Source organism: Lytechinus variegatus, chromosome 15 (genome assembly GCF_018143015.1).
Source record: "Lytechinus variegatus isolate NC3 chromosome 15, Lvar_3.0, whole genome shotgun sequence".
In the NCBI taxonomy this organism is placed as follows: Eukaryota; Metazoa; Echinodermata; class Echinoidea; order Temnopleuroida; family Toxopneustidae; genus Lytechinus; species Lytechinus variegatus.
In genome coordinates this window covers 30,813,152-30,836,765 of record NC_054754.1, presented here as the reverse complement: position 1 = coordinate 30,836,765, position 23,614 = coordinate 30,813,152, and the positions used below count along the sequence as shown (strand labels likewise).

The 23,614-nt window shown below is 35.4% G+C and overlaps 1 protein-coding gene across 1 annotated transcript; it reads right to left on the bottom strand.

Annotated features, from left to right (window-relative positions):
• Positions 1–589: 589 nt before the first annotated feature.
• Positions 590–23,151, bottom strand: LOC121428652 (flotillin-1-like). Its single transcript, XM_041625428.1, has 11 exons — positions 23,020–23,151; positions 13,397–13,563; positions 11,513–11,656; positions 11,046–11,165; positions 10,343–10,438; positions 9,676–9,828; positions 8,797–8,978; positions 8,050–8,095; positions 7,268–7,405; positions 3,971–4,135; positions 590–3,358 (listed from the first exon to the last, which is right to left on the bottom strand). The coding sequence occupies exons 1-11, from the start codon at positions 23,066–23,068 to the stop codon at positions 3,335–3,337; spliced, it is 1,284 nt and encodes a 427-aa protein (XP_041481362.1). The 5' UTR covers positions 23,069–23,151; the 3' UTR covers positions 590–3,334.
• Positions 23,152–23,614: the final 463 nt, after the last annotated feature.

Sequence of the window (23,614 nt, the reverse complement as noted above, 5' to 3'; positions counted from 1 at the left end):
CTTCAAATGAAAGTAAAACCAAAACCAGTTTTCTCAATAATAAATGTCAACGAATGTCTGCTGGTAGTTTATCATAATGTAAAACCTGCACCGAATCCTGGTCAATAAAAAGAAAACTACTAAACACAAGAACGGGGTGTATATTTGTAGGGGATGGCTGCTTTTTAAATAGGCTTTTTCAGTGAAAGAAAACAAAATAAAACGTTATATTACCTTTGTTTGATTTTGTTTTTAGTTCTGTGCTTGTTTGATGTTACTTCATTTATTCAAGTCAAGTTACTGTTTGGATGGAGGTGACTGACTTTCAGGCCAAAGATTTGAAACCATGGACTAATGGGGTGTTACAAAGGACCTGCAATCAATTGCAAATTTGTACTTAATTGATGGTCTGTTTCTTGCACAACAAGTAAAAATCAATTTCCTACAGCTACACTTGATTTATCAATTGTAAATTAGCAACAGAAATTTGAAATTGATTGCAAATATTTTCTTTCTACTCCCCCCCCCCCCCCTCCATCTCTTTGCATAACCCACTGACTGCTCACATTCCAAAGACAAAAGAAAAAGAATGGAAACAAATACAACCAGATACATTTTCACAACTACTGACAGTTTATTGACAAATTCAATCAAACCTATTTGATAAATGATTTGCATGACAGAAAAATAATGATGAATAATAATTTCATGAAAAAGATGATTGAAATAATCGTGTGTAAGAATATAAGAGAGCCTTCCAACTTCCATTTTTCTCTAAATTCCTGAGTAAGGTACTTTTGTAGACCTTATGCTCTGCAAATTCTCAATTTAAACTCCAATCATGGGATGAGGTACAGAGATACCAAAACAAGACTGAGGAGCAATGGGAGAGAATGACAAAGGTAGTTCTTGTAAACGACCCCTGTCCTCGAACGACAGAACAAAATGACACAATATTGTTGGTATGTAAGCCTACACCCCAGACCATGGTTCATTCATGCCATGTGCTTTATAGTCACACCAATGAAACCGACTCTATACCAACCAATGACAAGCCATTTGAAATAATGCATCAGCTTTGAACAGTCTGGAATCTGCATCGTTGATGTGACTATGGCATTAGGAACACAAAGGTCCCGTAACACAAAGGTTAGCAATTAATCCTACGCTTGATTTTTATGATTAATTGTATGATGTAGTCAATGCAATCAATCTTAAAGTGTTATACAACGATTGCTAAAAAGGCATGTGTTGCGGGCTCCAGAGCTCTGTATACCACAATGGCTAAATGACAAAGACCAATCAAGATAATCATTGCATGTGCATTTTTCAGAACACATTGACCAAGATCCAATCAGGATGGCTCTTCTATTTGCACTAACATGGATGTTTTGCCCCAAAGATGCATCATAGACAGATGATCAAGATCGGATCACACACCTACAACCTGCATTTTCCTTCCTTTCTTCATGAACTGTCCTCATTGCTCTCCAGATGTGTTTGAAAATCTCCTTAGTAATTAATAAATCTGTCCATGAATTCTGGTGTATCATCAATCAAATATCAATAGTTAATTATAATTTTTTTTTGTCTTTTCAATACTACATGAACAATTACCAGTATTACAAACATGACATTAAAAATGGTTTTACAGATTTAAATGTGTTTTAAAATTCATACATGCATAGGTTACAAAAGTTTATAACATTACTTGAAACTTAGAAAGATGTAGAGTATAATATTCACCAGATACATTCTACATGTATCTCCAAAAGAAATGAAAAAAAAATTGAAGCTATGGTTATTATAATCTCATTAGGTCATTGTTAAAAGTATTTCCCCCTTACATAAGAAAGTGAATTAGCTAAAGCTACCCTGTAATGATAAAATAATTCAACAAAATAATGTTCAACTAATCTAGATGATTGAAATAATAAAATAATAATGCAATGAAGTACTTGTGACAGTGTACTGAACAAACAAAGCTGCTGATTCCCATATCAAGAAAAGGTCATAATATAAGTAATTTGAGAGGAATATTATCTCTTAATTTGACAGTGTTAAGAATTTCTTTCTGAATGAAAGACACATGGTGGGAGGGGGAATAATCATAAAATGGTATAATTTGTGCAACTTTTAAAGGGATCAAACCAACTCGTTCACCAGGGAAGAAGTTCACTTTATAGAATAGAATCTGGAATTTAAAGAATTAGACACTGGCTTAAGAAACAAAAATATAGAGTAAGCAAGTTTTATCCAAACAGTTTCGACTAACATCTAATACAGGTATAAAAGACAACATTTAGGAATATCAAATACATCTTAATATACATATATGTACAATTCTTGATAAGAGGGATAAAGTCTATAGGCAATGTTGGCTGAGTGTTTTGATCTTTATTTGTAAGCACACAGATGGAGTGATTTCTGGGATTGGGTCCAGTAACATAAAGGTAAGTGATTGATCGTAGAGCAGATTATTACAACTGATCATACACAATGACCTATGCAATTGATTGCAGAAATCAGCCTCATGATCATAGCAAAGCTTTATGTTACAAGGGCCAAGTTATTTTGTATTCATGACTGAGATAACCCGAAAAAAATTACTTATTGAAGTATCCAAGAGGTAATAACTACAACCGGTTTAAGTCCACAACCTGGGAATATATACTACATAAGCCTCATACAAGTAATATCATTATATAAGACAGTTCAAAGTACATTGAAAAGTGTTCAAATATTGATTTGGTACATGTATTGTATAATAAACACTTTTGGAGGATTTATAGCCTCGAACATGACAACTACTTCATTATATTGGTTTGGTACTGTCAATAATTCTTGAGCAATGCACATAAAGCAATACTACACTTGAATTGAATATTTATCGGAATATGTAATCTCAAAATACTTCAATCAAAATCACTTTAATGAAATTCAATTTCAAAGCTGCTTGAATATCACTTCTGAATATGAACCATTCCCCTATTCTCAGATCTCCATTCACTTTAATAGGTACATGATAAAACAGGTGCACTGTAAATGCAATATATAACAATATGAGGGAACAACCATTCATTTCAAACAGTACAAATATAAATATCATACAATTTTAACCCAATTGACTCGCGCATTATGGAATAAAACATTCAACGGTAGCTAAATACATACAGAATTAACATATAGATTGATGGGATAAAAATGATACAAATATGACATTCATTGTTTTGGGTGATGGTAATGAATGACTGACCTGACATTAATATACACAATGAGACTAGACATAGGGATATACACTATGATCTGGTTCTACTGAACACTGCATACTGGGTTGGTCACTGCTCATCCAAGCTTACACTCTGGTAGCCTTGATTGCCTGTGTGAATAGACAAGAAAATAATGCATTGAATGGAAAATCACAGAATTCATTGAATAGAAATAATCTCAGAATGTATTGAATGTAAAATATTACAGGGTGATATCAAGGACTGCATAGTATTTGCTCTGGCAACACTTTCTTATCTGGAAAATCTGTACTTTAAACCAATTGTAACTGTTTAATGATATATTTTTTTATCAAATGTTACTTAGCAAGAGAGAAGGAGGGGATGGGTAATAAATTATGGGCCGTGGAATGTCTGATGAATGTAATATAGCTTGCATATCATTAAGAACAAGCATTAACTGTTTCAAAAGTAGGCAAATATTTTGCATGTAAACCAGCTTGCCATACTTCATCGTAGCTAGTAACCTCAATGATCGGATAAGCATCATTGATGGTAAAATATTACCGCCCCCCCCCCCACAAAAAAAAGGAGTAGAGTCCATCTTGGGAGGTAACTTTAATCATTAGAAATCAATCACAATCACAAATCATTAAAAATACAGTATGTCCATTTTTGTTTGTTTTTTAATCACTTTAAGTTAAGATCACTTCAAGAGTCCCAATAAATTTGATTTAGCAATGTTGAGTGTTTGTAGTGCTTACCTTGTTGATGTTAACGCTGGTCATATTCTCCACCAACAGAGGGAGCCTGTCCATGATATCCATAACTTCACCAGTAAGCTTCTGAGCACCCACATCTCCCTTGCCGCTAGATACCATGGTGATCTTCTTAGTCTTGGACAATGGAGCAGCAATCTCAGCAGCAACCTGGACAGGAAAAATAAAATCACACAATTTAATTATCGTTTGATAAAAAAAAATATATATATTCACTCATCAGGATAACAAAGTGCATTAGATTTTTTATCCATGATGCTTAAATTTCTGATTGGGGAAATCAGCCAAACATCACATTATAAGGAGGACAATGCAACATTAATAAAGGTAAAGTCCACCCCAGAAAAATTTTGATTTCAGTAAATACAGAAAAATCAAATTAGCATAATGCTGAAAATTTCATCAAAATTGGATGTAAAATAAGAAAGTTATGACATTTTAAAGTTTCGCTTATTTTTTACAAAACAGTGATTTGCACAACTTAGTGACAAACAAATGAGACTGTCGGTGATGTCTTTCACTCACTATTTCTTTTATTTTTATTGTTTGAATTAGGCCCGTTTTGAAAGTCCATTTTTGATGCACGTGTACACGGCGTGGTTTTCGGTCGTGTACACGTTGTAAACACTGTGAGAGCGAGTTATTTTTTCACATCGATACGGACCCGTATCAACATGTCATAAAAAGGGGTCTATATAGCCTAAGTCACGGTTTTAAAGCTTACCTGAGAAGTTTGAAGTATCAATCCACAAAAATTGGTGCAAATTAAAAGTTTACTCAGCTTAGCAGCGCATTAAATTAATAAAGAATGCAAAAGAAAATCGGTGCAGGGCCGACGCTCATTGGATGCGCATTTTAATTTGAGAAGCGTTTGTTTGTAGGCTTGTAGCACATGTGTACGAGCGTATATCACGTAAGTTGTAGCAATGATCGCTGTCGCAATTGGTGATTCTCAAATTGGCTCTGAGTGTGATTGAGCAACGCTTTCGAGACCGGAGCAGACCCATTTCGTGGTACAAAAACTTGAGTCTCCAGAATGAATGTGGATTAAATCGGCGATTTTGGAAGTGAACTCACTCTAGATTAATTGAAATATATTGACATATTAGTAATTAAAACATGTGCAGTGTCTGAGAACAAATATTTCATGTGAGGCTGTGAGCTTGTTCACTGACTATGTAGTCCCATGCAAGCTTTATGCAGATGCTACCGTGTACACGGTGATGGAATTTGGTACACGTGCACTGACTTGACCGTGCGCGTACACGTGTAACCGAAACGGGCCTAGTTTGAATTATACAAAATCTAATTTTTTACATATTTGACAGTAAGGATCAACTTGAATGAACCATATAGTATTAAACAATGCCAATTCCACATGTTGATGGAAGAATTAATTGCTGTTTCGCTTGACAATGAGAAAATTTGAATATTTCATGTAATAAAACACACAAAAAAATTGTGAGTGGATGACGTCATCAGTGTCCTCATTTGCATACCAACCAGGATGTGCATATAAATGTTTTGTGAAATTAAGCAAAATTTTGAAATATAACTTTCTTATTTTACATTCAATTTTGATGAAATTTTCAGTGTTACGCTTGTTGGATTTTTCTCTTTTTATTAAAATAAACTTTTTGTTGGGGTAGATTGTCCAAGGGAGGGGAAATTCTGTGTTATTGGAAAGGTAGTGATATGTAAAGCTCCCTGTTGGTAATCACATGTTACAAGTGCTTAGAAATGATATTAAGTGCTATATAAATGAAGTATTATTATCGTTATACTCTTGGCGAAAGCATAAGTAATAATTACACACACTAGGTACTTCTAGAAGGGTTCTAACATGCTTGATGCATAGTCAAGGGCAATTGAAACTATTTCTGAAATAATAAGTGCATGTAAACTATACTAATATCCGGGCAAAGTCTATAGGAATTACAGAATTCAGTTGTTGGGTTAATTTGCAGAGTTGATCTATAAAGAATGTCATAGTCAAGAGTTAATAAAGGTTCTCCTCGAGTGGATGTAGAATTCATGGTTTCTAATTACTTGAATTTAAACAGTTTCCTCAGGGCAGTGTAAAATATAGAAAAGTCAGAGGATTATATAAATATGATTAACAATATAATTGAAGTGAAACTATAGTTCTGGTTGTACATTTGAATAATGGGTGGAAATTTCTGAAAGAGATTGTGCCAAGCAGTTTATAGTGCACATAAGAAGTGATGTTTGCTATGACTACCAATATTACTAATATTTGAAGTGAACTTTTCATTTTTCAATATGTACTTGCATGCCTCATATTTCTGAGGTCATATCTATTATGAACCAATATTGATAATTTACAGCATTGCGTTGGTATAGAATAATATGCCTACAACATATGAGACAAACGCACATCATACATCTACAGTAGCTCTGGTATATTCAATTTCCTCTGCATTATTTTAAAACAGAGATCAAATTCCAATCAATTACTGATTTGTTTTGCTTCTGTTTATTGTGGTTTGCCTTGAGATTAGAGAGACATGGTTTCCTGTCTTGTTCACATATGGTATGGAAAACCACAGAAACAGATTTTTTTGATTTGGCAATGACATGATACATGTAACTGAAATGCACTTCATATTAATGGATCTTGCAAAACATCTATGATTCCCAAGCTTTGCCTTTTGGGAGAACTCATGATATTCACCCTCATAAATTGTCTCATTCAAATTATAATTATTCAATTTCTTTTTAGTTTTACAAAATCAGGGTTTGCCTTGTAGTTTTAGCTTTTCATTCTCAATAATGGTTGTTTTCAGGGTTTATTAGTTCTAATACATGCACTTTTACACATGTTTCATCTTGGTTTGAGAATTTTCTTAAATCGGCTGCTCACAAAGTTAAACAATACCTTTAAGAGCCCAGCTGGGTGATTCATCAAAATGTTTGTAAAGTTATGAACAAATTTATGCATGACTCTAACATGTTCTCAGGTTCTAGCCAGCTACACAGGGATATATCATGTAGAACAAGAAATGGTCAACAATCATGTGTAAAGTCATTCATAACTAATACTGAAGTCACATTTCCCTATGACGGCCGTAGAGTGAGTCAAAAACAGCCGTTTTATTCATTTTTTATATTCAAACCACCTATATGCAGCTGGTACAAAAAATGTTAAAACAGCTGTTTTCAACTAGCCGCATGGCCGCCGTTGGGGAAATATGACTGCGCCATTACTAACACCTTTATGAAAACACCCACCAGTTATTTGAAGCATATAATGTAACTTACCTTAGGTAGTACATCCAAGACCATATCAACCATAGCAGCATCTTGATAATCCTTCCAGGCATCGGCCTTCTTAGCCATCTGTTCCGCTTCGGCCTTGGCTTTCTGTTCAATTGCAAAGGCCTCGGCCTCTCCCTTCACCTATCATAGCAATGAAAAGAAAGTAAAATAATTCACTTTCTTAGCCATCTATTCTAATTCAGCCTTTGCCTCCTATTCAATGGCAAAGGTCTAATTTGGTTCACATGTCATATCCATGACAATTAATCAGCTTTCTTTGAATAGTCATTTATTCTGCTTCAGCCTTGGCCTTCTGTTCAATAGAAAATGTCTTGATCTATGCCTTCACCTCTGATTGCAATAATAACTAATAAAGCTTTCTTTAACAGCCATCAATTCTACTTTGGGCTTGTCAAAAGCAAAGGCCATATTTGTCCTATCCCTTCACATGAAATACCAATGATAAATAATCAGCTTTCTTTAATTAGCTATTTATTCTGCTTTGGCCTTAGCCTTCAGTTAAAAAGCAAAGGCCTGGGCCTCTCCTTTCACCTATCACACCACTAAAACACATTACTTATAAAGTTTCATTTATTATCATGTACATGGACAACAGTTTAGATGCTTGAAATACCATGAACATCAAGGTACTTATGGATTGTTATGTTAACATAGCTACACACAAATGGTCAAGACTGACATACCGACTGGAACAGAGACTAGACAAATGAAATGACAGATAAACTACCAAAGTGAGAGAATTACTAACAGACAGACATACTTACTCTGATTGACTCGGCCTCGGCTTCAGCTTCAAGAACTACACGCTTCCTAAAAACAACAGAGAAAGAAGTAATATGAAAGTATAAAATAATACCCCAACAGCAAAAACATTTAAGGATACAGTTCAATGAGAAGAAAAAGTGAACCCATATGAATACATATACATTGATATATTTACCATAAGCATTTTCAACTCATTTTCTCCTGTTTAATTTTAGAGCGGTAACAGAAAACTATATATTTTCAAAGTATAAGTGCTTTTGCCCAATTTGAGCATATGAAATATATGACATGAACATAGCTGCAGAAAGTCAGCCATTTGTCCATTACAAAATAAAAAAAACAGTTACAGACTACAGCCCAATTAGTGACAGTTTGAAAAGGGAAGAGTGGCAGAGAGAGGTGAAGAGAAATGGTGAGAGAAAAAGAAAAGCAGGAATATGTGCATGTGAGAGAGCTAGAAAACTGAATACAGAATCAGAGAAAGATACAGAGAGAGGGAGAAATAGAGAGACATGCACAAATAGACAGAGAGAAAGAGAGAGGGGGAGAATGCACATACACAAATAGAGAATAAAATATAAAAAAATACAGAATCAAATTATACAGAAACTAAATAACATGATGATTCACTCAAAACATTGCAGAAATTGCAGAAACTGATTTCAGAGGAAATACATGGGGATCTAAACAGAAGCCCATGGAGGATTTAGCAGTGCCAAGGCAGGAAGGATTAGTAAATGACTAACATGTTAGCATTAGCAATAGTTTCCAGTCTGTATTTCTCTGCTTCGGCTGGCTGTTTGACGGTAGCGTGGAGTTCTTTCTCCCTGCGAGCAATCTCTTGTTCTTGGACCTGAATCTGTTGACTTCGTTCAACGACCTTGATCTGCATCTGTTCTTCCATGATAGCTTGTTTGGTCTTAGCAGCCTGTAGGTGAAACAGATAAAAACACCATCAGATAGAAACTATAATAATACATACATACATGCATATAATTTGATATTCTCCAGTATCCACCATGAGATGTTCATGGCGTAGCAAACAATACAGAAGAAATCAAATAATATAGGTGACAAAAAGAGGAAGAGTTACATTTTGAATTACTGAAAAGCTTTCTGAATAGCCAAAGCTTCACTGAAATTTTGAAGGTAAAAAGTGAGAAGATACGACAGTGGTCTTGTGGAAGTTAATTCCATAGAAACGAGATGAGAGATTATCTCATAAACAGATGATTATTTAATATTACTCTGATTATCAGATCCTGTATGCCTGCACACAATGTATATAGTCTCTCCACTCCCTGGCGAGCATTCCAACAAAATTTCCAAGACTCCATTGCTAGGTATACTACATAGGCTTTCACATCCTATCAGGTGCCCTTTTAACTGATATAACCATTTAATGCCTGGATAGAGAGTGGCAAGTGGGCAAAGTGTGGATTGATGCCTTGCCAAAGGACGCTAGGCCGCAATGGGATTCACACATATATGAGACACATTACTCCATGCACAAGTGGTAATTAATGGGCATTGAAAGTACACAGCTTACAGAGGAGAACTCTCAAGTAATATTACAAATCAAATTATTGCTTAACTATTCAAAATAAAATTTCTAAAAAACAAACCTGTAGCTCATAAGCCAATTCTGAGGTAGCCTTCTTGGTCTGTACTTCAATATCGTATGCTGCTTTCTTCAACTCAAAATCTCTCTTTGCCTTGGCCACCTCAGCACTGTTCAGGTATGTAGCAGCCATCTTCTCTTCCATTGCTCTTGCTTCCTGTTATGAGGAAAAACATGGGGTACACCAGATCATTGGAATACATCATTACACAAACCTTGTACACATTTTGCAAGATTTTGAGGGATGAAAACAAAAATCATTTTAAACAACAGGATTTAACAGAAAAACTGAAGTGTTTTAATTCCCTTTTTAATGAACAGAGTTTAGTGAAACTCGGAAGTGTAACACTAATTCAATTTGCTTATAACGTTAAAAAAATTCAAATATTCACAATTATAACAAGCATCCAGCTGATAGGAGTAAGAGGAGATATTTGTGAATTTACTTGGAAAATAGAATAAAAGGGGTTTTGTAATTCTATGATTTTGTCAATTGTTTATTCTTCTTCCTCCTCCTCCCGTTTTTTCTTTCCATCTCTCCCCTCTCCAATTTTTACTACTTGGTTTAAGTTAGAAAATCATATAGAGAGTGTGATCTTTTCTTCACCCCCACCCAGTGATGTGATATAACAATTTACCACTTGTATGTAATAATAGTTTTAATATTGTACCTTGATTCCTGCATCTCTCTTAGCCTCAGCCTCACCAATACGAGCATCCTTCTTAACTTCAGCTGTCCTGGCCATACCAAGTGCCTTCAGGTATCCCTAATATCAGAGTAAACACATATTTAAAGGTAATGGTCAGTTATGATCGTGAATTCAATAAAAAGTAAACTGTTTCAAAGATATTGGGAAAAGTACATATCAAAAAGGAAATAGAGAATTTTTCCCCTTTATATCTAATTCATGGGATGATTTGAACCGATACCACTAGAGCACTCTAGTGGTCAAGTGGGCTAAGATGCTGGTTTAGAAATTCAGAGGTCAGCAGCCATTACTTATAAAGCAGTCAAATGTATTGTAACCTCAGATATAAATAAGATAAATGTCTGTCTTCAAAATAAGTGTGATGATTTGGGATCATTATTCTTATTGTCGAATATGGCATTTTTACAATAATCTCTTCACCGATGTAATTTTAATGCTATATTTTAAAAAGCCACAAGAGAAGAATGAGACAGTTAACAAAGGTATTTTTCCACCTGTCAAATAACTAATCATTACTTTTATATTCTTTAACTTTGGTAAACTTCTAGATGGGATATGATATTTAACAAGAGAATCAATTCAAAATTGGTGTCAATGGACTGCAAGAAAAAATTGTAAATAAACCCATTTATACCCATTACGAGAAGGACTAGTATAAACTCACATTTTCATCTCGGATATCTTTAAGTGTATAACTGACAACAAAGATTCCCATATTGAACAAATCTGAAGAAGCAACTTCAAATACGTTCTTGGAAAACTTCTTGCGGTCCTTGTAGATTTCCTGCAAAGATGATAAAGTAATAAGAATGCACAAACATATCAATCTCTGTACTAAAAATCAAGTAAAATCATATCCTCTCATTAAAATAGGTAAAAATTGTAAGAAAAAAGACAAATTGAATACTCTGTATATCAGTGATTACTGTATATTACAAAACAAATACTCTGTATATTACTGTTCCCTTAACTATTCACTGGGTAATGAAGAAAAGTTGCCTACATTTATTCCACATGAAGCACATTTAGAAAAGTGTATTCACTGCACATATCGACACTGTTGTCTTCATCAATTCTTGAATTAAAGTGACAATGACATTACTAGTAATAGATGACTTAAATCAAACATACCTCGACTGTCATGGTACCCATGATTGCTCTCTGATGACCTTCCAGTGTTTCCATGGCGATCTGTTCCACCTGCCTCTCCGACTTTCCAAGGAATTGCTGTGCAGCTGCCTTTAGCATGTCCTTGCTTGACCCTTGAACCTTGACCTGGGGTAACAAGGACACAGTTCAATATACACTAGAATTCATGACACGAATATGGGAAAAACAGGAGTGGGATAGAACCTTGACCCTTGACCTGGGGTAACAATGACAAAGTTCAATATACTCTAGAATTCATGACACGAATATGGGAAAAACAGGAGTGGGATAGAACCTTGACCCTTGACCTGGGGTAACAATGACAAAGTTTAATACACTCTAGAATTCATGACACAAATATGGGGAAAACAGGAGTGGGATAGAACCTTGACCCTTGACCTGGGGTAACAATGACAAAGTTTAATACACTCTAGAATTCATGACACGAATATGGGGAAAACAGGAGTGGGATAGAACCTTGACCCTTGACCTGGGGTAACAATGACAAAGTTTAATACACTCTAGAATTCATGACACAAATATGGGGAAAACAGGAGTGGGATAAAACCTTGACCCTTGACCTGGGGTAACAATGACAAAGTTTAATACACTCTAGAATTCATGACACAAATATGGGAAAAACAGGAGTGGGATAGAACCTTGACCCTTGACCTGGGGTAACAATGACAAAGTTTAATACACTCTAGAATTCATGACACAAATATGGGGAAAACAGGAGTGGGATAGAACCTTGACCCTTGACCTGGGGTAACAATGACAAAGTTTAATACACTCTAGAATTCATGACACGAATATGGGGAAAACAGGAGTGGGATAGAACCTTGACCCTTGACCTGGGGTAACAATGACAAAGTTTAATACACTCTAGAATTCATGACACAAATATGGGAAAAACAGGAGTGGGATAGAACCTTGACCCTTGACCTGGGGTAACAATGACAAAGTTTAATACACTCTAGAATTCATGACACAAATATGGGGAAAACAGGAGTGGGATAGCACCTTGACCCTTGACCTGGGGTAACAAGGACACAGTTCAATATACTCTAGAATTCATGACACGAATATGGGAAAAACAGGAGTGGGATAGAACCTTGACCCTTGACCTGGGGTAACAATGACAAAGTTCAATATACACTAGAATTCATGACACGAATATGGGAAAAACAGTAGTGGGATAGAGTAGGAACTTTTTGTTTCGATTTAGCGTTATTATTACTATTATTTCTTATGTCTTTGGTTGATTGGTTTTGTACTTTTACACAGAATTTTTATGAATGGGGAATTATCACATTACTTGATTAACTTCTGATTTTAAATCACACAATTTCATTCCAGAACAATAAACAAATCACCTGTCTGTAATCTTGAGCTAATTTCCTGAACTTATCAGAAATTCTTGGTTCTACATACATGTATGAATGAAAATTCACAATTGATAATCAAGAAACAGGAGCTTACAGTAGATTTCTACTTCCTATAGTGTATAAGAAAAAAATAGTGTAGTCAACCTTGCTTAAGGTGATATTGTTGGGAATGGGGAAATAACTTTGACTTAGAAATGTGAAACAAAGGATTTACACAATAAGAAGATACAGAAAAGATTATAAAGATGACATTCAACTTAGTCTTGGGTAAATATGCGGCCTTTCAAATTTTGGTTGAATTCAAAATAAATGCCATCTTCTCAAGTTTCACCAAATCAATCACATATGTATTAAAAGTTTGACTTTTTGCTTTTATATCATATCGAACTTTTCATGAAACCATGAAATTTAGGGGGTTATGTCCTGGCTTGCTTAAAAACTGCCTTGACTGTAGTCATTTTAAGAAGTTGTTTCTTACCTGTGCGATACCTGTGACTGAGATGGGTACACCCAGCCTAGTATAGACATTTGCAGTGTCAATCTTGAGTGTCATTGTGTTAAGAGAAAGCCTTTGACTTTGTTGGAAGATGGGAATGACGAATGTCCTTCCACCAGACACCATCAATGGCTCTGAATGACAGCATCCTATATGGTGAATAGAAACAATTTCATCAGTCATTAAATAGGATTCTTGCAGGCCAACTAACATCTAGGCTTTGAAACACCTCTCTTTATCAATACACATGTACATGTACAAGCCTTGCATTTTTCTGAAAATATCTAAATAAGGCAGAAATGAAAAAAAAATGCAGTTTTCATGCTTGCTACATGTCAGCTCCACCCCTCAAAAGATTGGGTATGCATGATCATGTGACTTGTACATCTACAACACTTTATCATATGGGTACATGGGTGGACGTAGACAGCCCAAGCATTATGGACATTAACCTCCCCTCCCTCCTCTCCATACTGAACACTTAACTTAAATAGCATGGTGCCCAAATCTGTGTAGACCTCTTGTTTGCGTTTCTAATAAAAATAAGATTTGCAACGACAAATAACTTTACATATGTATATTCTTTAAAAATTTTACTGAAAATGGTGACAAAATATTAAATTTCAGGCCTTTAATGTCGTGGCCTACATGTAAAATGCAGCCTTTTTCATCAAATCCCTGAATTGCATGTAGATCTAAAGTGAATGGGTGCACCGCAGACACGGAGCACTATTTTTTTTTCAATCTGATGACTGGTCGTTACATGTAATTAAAATTTTTTTTTTTTTCCCGACAAAAACTCGATCTGCATGTACAGCACACCCCTCCCCCCAAAAAATGGGGCTGAAGTAATTTTAAAATACAGTAGTATATTTCAATCAAATTTACTTGAATAGAAAGCTCATTTCATAATCGAACTCCTACAACAGTGGTGCACTTCAGGCCATTCCAAGTTTGCAACACTGAGCACTGTATTTCTGCTTTGTCTTTAACATGGTAACCCCCACTTTACCAGGCTCCAGGATCTGAGCAAAGTAATTTCCCTGATCAATCCAGGCTCATCAAATCATAAACTTGAGCATGTGCAGAAGTGTAATAACCATCAACAAGTGGAACGCCTCTGGCAGTCTCGCCTGCATTACGCAATTTGATATAGCAGCAGTTCATTGTTCATTGACCCAAAATGACCTTTGACCATGTGACCTAAGACATTGACCTAAGACTTTGTTTCACAAAGATTTCAGTATGACTTAAGTCGCCTTAAATGCTGACACGTACATGATATTCATGCACAATCTTATTGATCAATATCCTCTTTGATATGACCAATGCGGTAATGCCTTTTATACCACACGCAACTCTGCATTTAAGTGCGACTCTCAGTCATACATGTATAGTGAGTGGTTTTATTAACGACCAAATGCGCGCATCGTACACGTCAGAAAATAATTTCATACACTCAAAACTTTGCAACATCCTTCCAAAGGGAACTTGAATAAAAAGATGATGAAAAATGGTCAAAAACACATGTTTAAAATCAAAGTCTGAATATTCTAAGAATAATAAAATATTGGGTAGGTGGCAGACCTTCATTTTTGAGGAGCGCGATCGCGCCGGCGCTCCTACCGCGCTCCTTAAAAAAAATAAGGAGAGCAAAAAATCGCGCTCCTCAAAAAAAAATAAAATAAAAAAATTAAAATTGAAACAAAATTTCCTAAAATTTCACATTTCACATCTTCATATCCATGAAATAGCCTTCTTTTTTCCATGATTCCTTGAAATTACTTTTATTTAGTTGAAATCTATCAGAAAAATGAAGAATATTCATCTCTTTCCCGACTCTGATTTTAATTTAATCTCGGTAAATATTGCAGTCCCATGTAGTCCCATATGTAGATTTTCATGGCAACACCATGGAAGTCTACATGTGGGACTACAATATCTACCGAGGTGAGTTCAAATCAGAGTCGGGAAAGTGGTGAATATTCTTCATTTTTCTGATAGTTTTCAACTAAATCAAAGTAATTTCAAGGAATTATGGAAAAAAGAAGGCCATTTCATGGATTTAAAGATATAAAATGTGAAATTTTTGCAATTTTTTTTTCATTTTATTTATTTTTTTTTAGCAGGAGCGTGTACGACAACTTGTAAACGTATTGACATGACCCAGGCCTAGTTTCACCACAGATTAATTAATACCTAACACAGCTATTGCATATATACAATGTTAAGAAAAATCTACAATTTATCATACATGTATTGTAATGAATTGATTTGAGCTCCTCACGGAGAGCGATTCTGAGGAGCTCAATTGAGCTCCTCAAAAAAATAAGGAGAGCGATTTATTGAGCTCCACGAAATTATAAACGTGAAGGTCTGAGGTGGGTGTTTCATAACGCTGTTTGTATGATACAAATGATTTTACGCACGACAATGACAACTGGTGATCCCATCTTAAGCTATGTGATATCCCTACATGTATATAGAGTGTGTCTTTAAAAAATTTACACTTTTGAAAGGGCTTCCAAACAAAAAATATGTCACTTTGACGGGAAATATCTATATGGAAAGCAATTAATAACTTTCACATGACACAAAACAGTTGGAAAACTATTTACATGGATGCTTGAGTATACAAATAATGCATGCAGCCAAGTGCGTTATTGGAAATGCAGAGCACGCGAGGTTTCTTTAGATAGATGCCGCACTGTGCACGAGCCGCTTGCGGCGAGTGCCCAGTGTGCATCATCTGAAGAAACCAAGCTTTCTCTGTATTTACTTTTACACACGACAGAGCAAGTGCATTATTTGTTTTATAAAATAGCAACACAGAAACAAATTTTTTAAAAGTTACAGTACAGTTTCGTTGGACTTCTCCCGGGAGTTCTACCGCACTGGTTTGCTCGAGCGTGCAATATCAATTTCCGTTGCGCACCTTTTGCACTGCCGTGCGGTGCATGAAAAAAGTTGGATGTTATGTGACCGTTTTTACCAATCACGCTGCTGAAAAATACAGAGCTATTTTATAATGAGCATTACCTACTTAAACAAAGGGTATGAAAATTAGGGTGGGCAGGAATTAAGTCATGAACAGCTGGGCAAAGACGTCCAATGTTCGGAGCCGAAAGAGGTCTTTTAGTTTTGGAGAGTCCCTTGGAACTTGCAAACTCGAGGGTGTTGTGATAAATTATTGGTCATTCACTATCAAATTGTTAGAGCAAATTTCATGAAATATCAAATTGAAATTTTATGTGTGAGTGAGCGTGAATTGCAATCTTTAGTGCAGCATTTTAACTTTACAATATGGATCTCAGCAGTGTGTTCATTGGGGTCAGGAGAATAGGGGTAAGAAACGACTTCAGTGGGTGAAGTAAGCTGAAGGAAAAAAAGGTCAACAGAACGTTTAGCCTCCCTCCTACAGGTCCATCCCCCCCCTCCTGTTTGGATTGAGACTGATTGCTATTACACGTACGCATTGAAGTTTTAGGGGACTGTCAATTTGATAATAAATTCTGAATATGAAGTAATCAACTTTTACATATCAATCATTCAATCAGCAATACTGTATGTTAGTTAATCAACTGGGCCCACGTACAAACACATAGCTGAGATCCATTTGAAAAAGTTAAAACATGTATTTCATGTTCAGTCATGCATTATATTTCAATGTAATCATTCTTGAAATTTACTCTAAACACCTAAATCAGGATCAGGGGCAGCGGAACGGTTTTCAAAGTGGGGGGGGGGGGTGACAATGCAAAAAATCACAATCATATGGTCATTTGTACATTTTTGTACAGAGTTTTGGAAAAAAAGTGGGGGCCCCCTCAGCCCCCCCCCCCACTTCCGCGGCCCCTGCAAATTAATAATGCTTGATCATTGATTTATCACAACACCATCAAGTTTGCAAGTTCCAAGGGGCTCGCATCTCAAAAAATGAAAAAATTAGAACTTGGCTCATTCCTTCCAAGCCTTATTTCCATACCCTTCATTTAAGTGGGTAGTGCTCATTCAAGCATGAATAATTTCCCTATTTTTTGGTGTCATCTGATAAGTGACTTTATTGGCTTTCCATATATATAGGTATTTTTCCCCGAAGTGACATATTTTTATAGACGCACTGTAGAGTAAAATCCCCAAATATCAGACGAAAATGACTTCCACTCCCTCCCCATGGCGGGAAATTCGACACCTTTCCAAATATAGCACTATCCCAAACATTTGACATATCCGCCGATTGAATTAGAAATGCATGCTGTTAGCGCGCATGTGCTCGTTTTCAGAATGAAGTCATGAACAGCTGGGCAAAGACGTCCAATGTTCGGAGCCGAAAGAGGTCTGTTTGGTAAGTAAATTATCCTTACTTACTGATTGCTATATCAAAATTATTGATAGTAATAATCAAAATTTGCACAGCTAAAATAAATTATTTTATCAACAATTAAGCAATTATCTTGGGGTCGATGGTTTAAATCGCCGAAGTGCACAACTCTACGTGTCCAATATTTGGAAACTGCGTCCCATTTTTGGCAAAAAACAAGCTTCTGGTACGACTGGTAGTAACTGTAAATAACTTCCTTTAAAAATGATTTTTTCAATTTTTTTTTATAACAGTAAAATAATCAACATTTGTACTAGTACTAAGGAAATAAACATGATTTTTATTTGATTCAATGATTGTATGTTTGTTTGGTCCAATTATGCTTAAGTGTCCAATATTTGGGCACTTTACTCTAATTGTTTAAGAACATGTTCCAGTCATGCGTTAAGTTGTGCATATGGCAAGGTCCCAAAAGTCTCCCACGATTCTAGTAAAAGAAGATACGAAACGAACACAAACTTTACACAAGCAACACATAACTACAGATATTCATTACCGTATAAAGTCTGAATCAAAAATCAAAATGGTGGAAAAATAATAATTTTGGGGCATTTCATGTGACGGCTTCAAAATGCAGCCTTTCTCATCAAAATACCTGAATCGTGTGCAAAGTGAATGGGTTCGCAGACATGGGGTACCATTTTTTTTTACAATCTGAAAATGACAGAGCTACCAGTACCACGTCTCATGCATTATGCGTGAGACTCAAGCATTTTGGACTCTCGTTCATCCCCTCAAATTTCTGTCTCACGCAACTATCACAGCCTATCCCCATATACATTGTACCGTACACAATGTCTGTGATCTCACTCAGATTCACAGACAATCTCATGCATAGCTGGTCTTTGAACTTTGCATCTCTGAAATGACTGCCTGATGTTTTTTCAAAGAAAATCCTTTTTTTTTTCAAATTATTGTGAGATATTTGGTGCATTTGATTTACTCAAATACATGGAACATTAAATGAAAGATTTTGTGAAAGGGGAAGTTCACCCTGACAAAAAGTTTATTGTAAAAATAGCAGAAAAAATAATAAAAAATATTGCCGAAGGTTTGAGAAAAAATTCATCAAATAATTAAAAAGTTATTAGAATTTCAATTATTTGATTTGTGACGTCATATGCGAGCAGCATTCCTACATAGCGAATGGTAAAAAATCAATGAAATGTAATTTTCTCAGAAAATAGAAAATGGTTTTCACTGTAACTTTTGTAGGCCTATATCAATAGACAAATCGTTTCACATCTGATCATGAAAAGAAAACAAAATTAAGTCATCAGGAACCATACAAAATTTGAAATTCATACATTTTATATTACATAACATTAACACATGGGGCAGCTGCTCGTTTATGACGTCACAAATCCAAAATTTTGAACTCTAATAACTTTCTTACTCTTTAACGGATTTTCCTCAAACCTTCACCAATATTTTGTACTATTTTTTCTGCTATTTTTACAACAAAGTTTTCTTCAGGGTGAACTTCCCCTTGAAATAAAACTCAAATTGTTTTGTCAAATCATTAGGTGCGCAGACTTGGGGACCAATAACTAAGTTTACGAACAGCTTTATGAAACACCTACTGTACCGGGGGGCGCCTGGCCTGGTAGAGCCTAGAGGGCCAGTGCAGTGCGTGAAGCTGTGGTATGGTAGTGGATCGTATTACCGAACACTTTTCATGAATTTGATCATATCAAACACATTATTCCAATAAAATTCACCAAACTTTCACCAAAAATACACAAATACCTACAAAATATAATTATGCAGAAATTGTTTTTCATTTTTACGACATCAGCTTCCAATCGGACCCCTCTTCGCAAGTGAAATATTTTGGTCACTTGAAAAGGTATCGTATTACCGAACGTGTGTTTTCTATAGACCTTATCGCAAATAGCGTCTGTCGCGTGAGGGCGTCTGTCATCGCAGAGGATCACGGGATGCGAAAGGGGGCAAACGCAGAATCGGCTTTTGGGAAGCCATACAACGCCATATGTTTTGTGCAGTGTCACTCAAAATCCAGGCTTTTTAAAAAGTCTGATTTCTTCGTATTTAAATTACTTTGGATACTTGAATGTGGATTTATAGAACAATCTATGTATCATGATTGCCCAGTGAAAGTATGAACTCAATACTCACCATATTTTCGAAGTTTTATGGGGCTAAACTTGGGAAGATTTTGTGGGAAAAGTGAGACGGTGATTGCGGGTCAATGCCGATCGACTTTAGAAAAGAGCAATAAGTCGGCGATCCCAATTAGATAGCAAATTTTTCCATTAAAGAATATTAATGAGAATCATAATGTAGACCATATATTCTCCATATAATTTAGCAATATAGTTTTGTTATTTTGGGGCAAATATAGTTCTCCTTTGCAACTCCGGCTCTTTAGTTTGATCATACAAGCTCTAAATACATGTAGGGGGTGAGACAAATCTAAAGTATATAAAAAATAATTAAGCTATATATATATATATATATATACCTTTCATTTTTTGAGAGCTATGCTCCTTTTAAATCTATGATTTTATTTCTACGGCATTTACTATACATTTTATGATTATTTTATTCCTTATGCCGAAGCAGACTATTTCTATATATATATATATAGAGGAAAAAATGACTACGAAGTGGTCGTTGCTCCTTGCTTCTCCATTTAATCAAGCTTTCGATCAATGCATGATCTTCCTCAGGACTATAAATATATAAACAAAGTACAAATACAATACAATAATATAATAATACAATATGATGGCCTCTAAAATAATCTAAACATGCTTCACGGTTACTTATAATTATTAATTATTTTACACTATATAAACAAGAGAACATATATATATATATATATATATATATACAGAGATTTATTATAAATGTATACATGTGTAGGAGTCAACATATCTGAGGAATTATAAACAAGAGAACATATTATATGATATAAAAGGACTTATTTTGACAAATACCAGATAAAGATATATATTTATAGAAAGAGATATTTATGTAATATATATAGATTTGTTATAAATGTGCCAACATATCTAAGGAAATGCAGACAGAAAACATGTTATATGATAAGAGACTTATTTTGACAATTGCCGTATAATTGTATATGTACAGAGAGAAATATTTATTATAAAAGATTGTATGTGTATAGGAGTCAACATATCTAACAATAGAACATATTATAACAGAGCAAGTGATGGTCGGTTGTAACGAGGTGTGCCTTAAAAAGGTAGTTTCTAAATGCGTTTATAACGCGTGGTATATATAGTGTACATTCATGTTTACTACCTCCATGATATAGTGCACCGACCTGTTATAGACAATATATCAATCTTTTTCTGCACAAGGAATATATGAAGATCATGCAGCAAGGGTCGGTAACTTATCTAAGAAATACAAATTACAGAACATATTATTAGAAAACAAGGTAAATACGGAATAGTACCTGTGAGCGAGGGCAAGGATGTCATGGATGTAGTGTCATGCTTGGGCATCTGTAGTGTAGGTAGTGTGTGGTGCGTGTGTGTGTGATTGAGTGGAGGGATTCAAGGGTTCAGGGGTTACGGGTTATTGGTCAACATTAATGCCTTCCGGGTTAAGGGTGTGTAGTTTTCTGATCCAAAAAGATTCTCTGTGAAGGATGGTCTGGCCGGATTTGTTGTGGATTGTTTCAATGCCCATTATGAGTACGTCGTTAATAGAGTGACCGGGTTGGTTGAAATGGGTTGTGTACAGTATATATATTTATTTATATCATATACATAATGAAGGACATATACAAATGACATGCAGATTAAATAAATCCCTGAATTTGAAACATCCCTCCAACTCTCTGTAATTTTATTTTGTCTGAAATTTAGTAGATGATGGATATATAATTCATATAAATGATGTAAATTTCATTCTTTTGATAAAAAATCTTATTTCAACATTTACATCTTCAATTTATTTCATCGCATTCAGTCACTTCTCTTACAGATCACCTTCCTCATTAATTTCTTTTTGTATCTTATTTTTCTCTTAATATTATATTCATCTATTCTCATTTTTTACTTTTTTCTCATTATTTCATTCATTATTTTGTCTAAGCATGCCAATGATTAAACTTCAGAATGTCCGACCACGATCCTGAATAATATGCAACTATTATGTAGCCTACTCTGTGGAGAGAAAAAGAAAACACAGCTCGGTTCTTAGGCCTACTGAATAAAATCATGATTGAGATAATTATTTATGATTCTTGACTGATTGATCGATTGATATTACAAACATACATAACTAGAATAAAGTAATCAAATGTACTGCAGAGTTTGTTTTATTGATCATCATTTTATTTTTGCTTGGTACATGTAGGGACCAATTTCCTCCACTGCCTCGCCGACGTACGTACACTGTCCCCAGGGCCGAGAGTGCATGCCCACTGTCCGTGCATGCAAGCACACTGCACAGCAGCTGCGCAGCTCAAAACACGCACAGACAGTGCTCGAAAATGAAAGAAAATTATACTTTTCTTCATAAAATCTGTGGGAATTCTTGCAGCTATAGACAGCACATCTATCCCTGCCACCCATGATTAAGAAGAAAAGTGATGTTAGACTCTGGAACAAATATGACGAGGCGTTTACTGGAAGTTAGCAAAATGTTGGCTGCGGGCGTCGATCGTATTTTGATACACTATGGAAATCGTACACTTTATTGTCGGCTGCTTGCGCTCGCATGGTCGCATCTGGACAACAGCGGCGGTATTGCCCCCTTTGCGATCCCATGATCCTTTGCGTGAATCTATTTGCGATAAGGTCTATGGGAAAAGTTGGAAAAACAACAAAGTCACTCATGAGCTATTTTGACCATATTTTATTGTTTTGAGGATATAAAGACTTTGAAATTGTGTTTTTGATAATTTTTCATCATTTTTCTTTTTAAGTTCCCTTTGGAAGGAAGTTAAAGGTTTGAGCGTAGGCCTATTTAATTATTTTCTGACGCATATGATGCGCGCGTTCGGTAATACAACTACAAGGCCGGTCGGTAATACAATCACTCACTATACCGTACGGCTTTACTGTATTTATACCGGGAGGCGCAGCGAGTCTCCAGAGGCAGTTTTGTTTCTGACCAGGGCAGGCAGGCAGGGCATGTTTGACGCTGTAAACGCCTCTATTTTACAGCAATTTGACAAATTTTATACACATACTATAAATCAAAGATCACAAAATATACCCACCTGATATAATTAAGGCTTCATTTGGTCCACATACTTCAAAAAACACCATTTTGTCGTCAAGTTAGGTTCGATCGTAAGACAATCAGTTCCGATCTCAGTCCGATATCGCGACCCAGCCTATGCATTACGTCATGGCAAAACACAATCACACGCCAATGCATTGCGTCAATGCAAAACATAGCGTTAAACGAAGTGACCCACTATTTCTCAGTAAAATTTATTACAGGCGTTGCCAATCTAGTACATCTTTTTTTTAGTGAAAAATATAAAAACTAACTTTTCTCCCCTTATTTGTTTTGGTCGTGTTTTTGGTTTTTATTCGCTTAAAGGGGAAGTTCACCCTGAAGAAAACTTTGTTGCAAAAAAAATTGTAAAAAATATTGGTGAAGGTTTGAGGAAAATCCGTAAAAGAGTAAGAAAGTTATTAGAGCTCAAAGTTTTGGATTTGTGACGTCATAAACGAGCAGCTGCCCCATGTGTTATGTAATATAAAATGCATGAATTTCAAATTTTGCATGGTTCCTGATGACTTAATTTTGTTTTCTATTCATGATTGGATGTGAAATGATTTGTCTATTGATATACAAAAGGTACA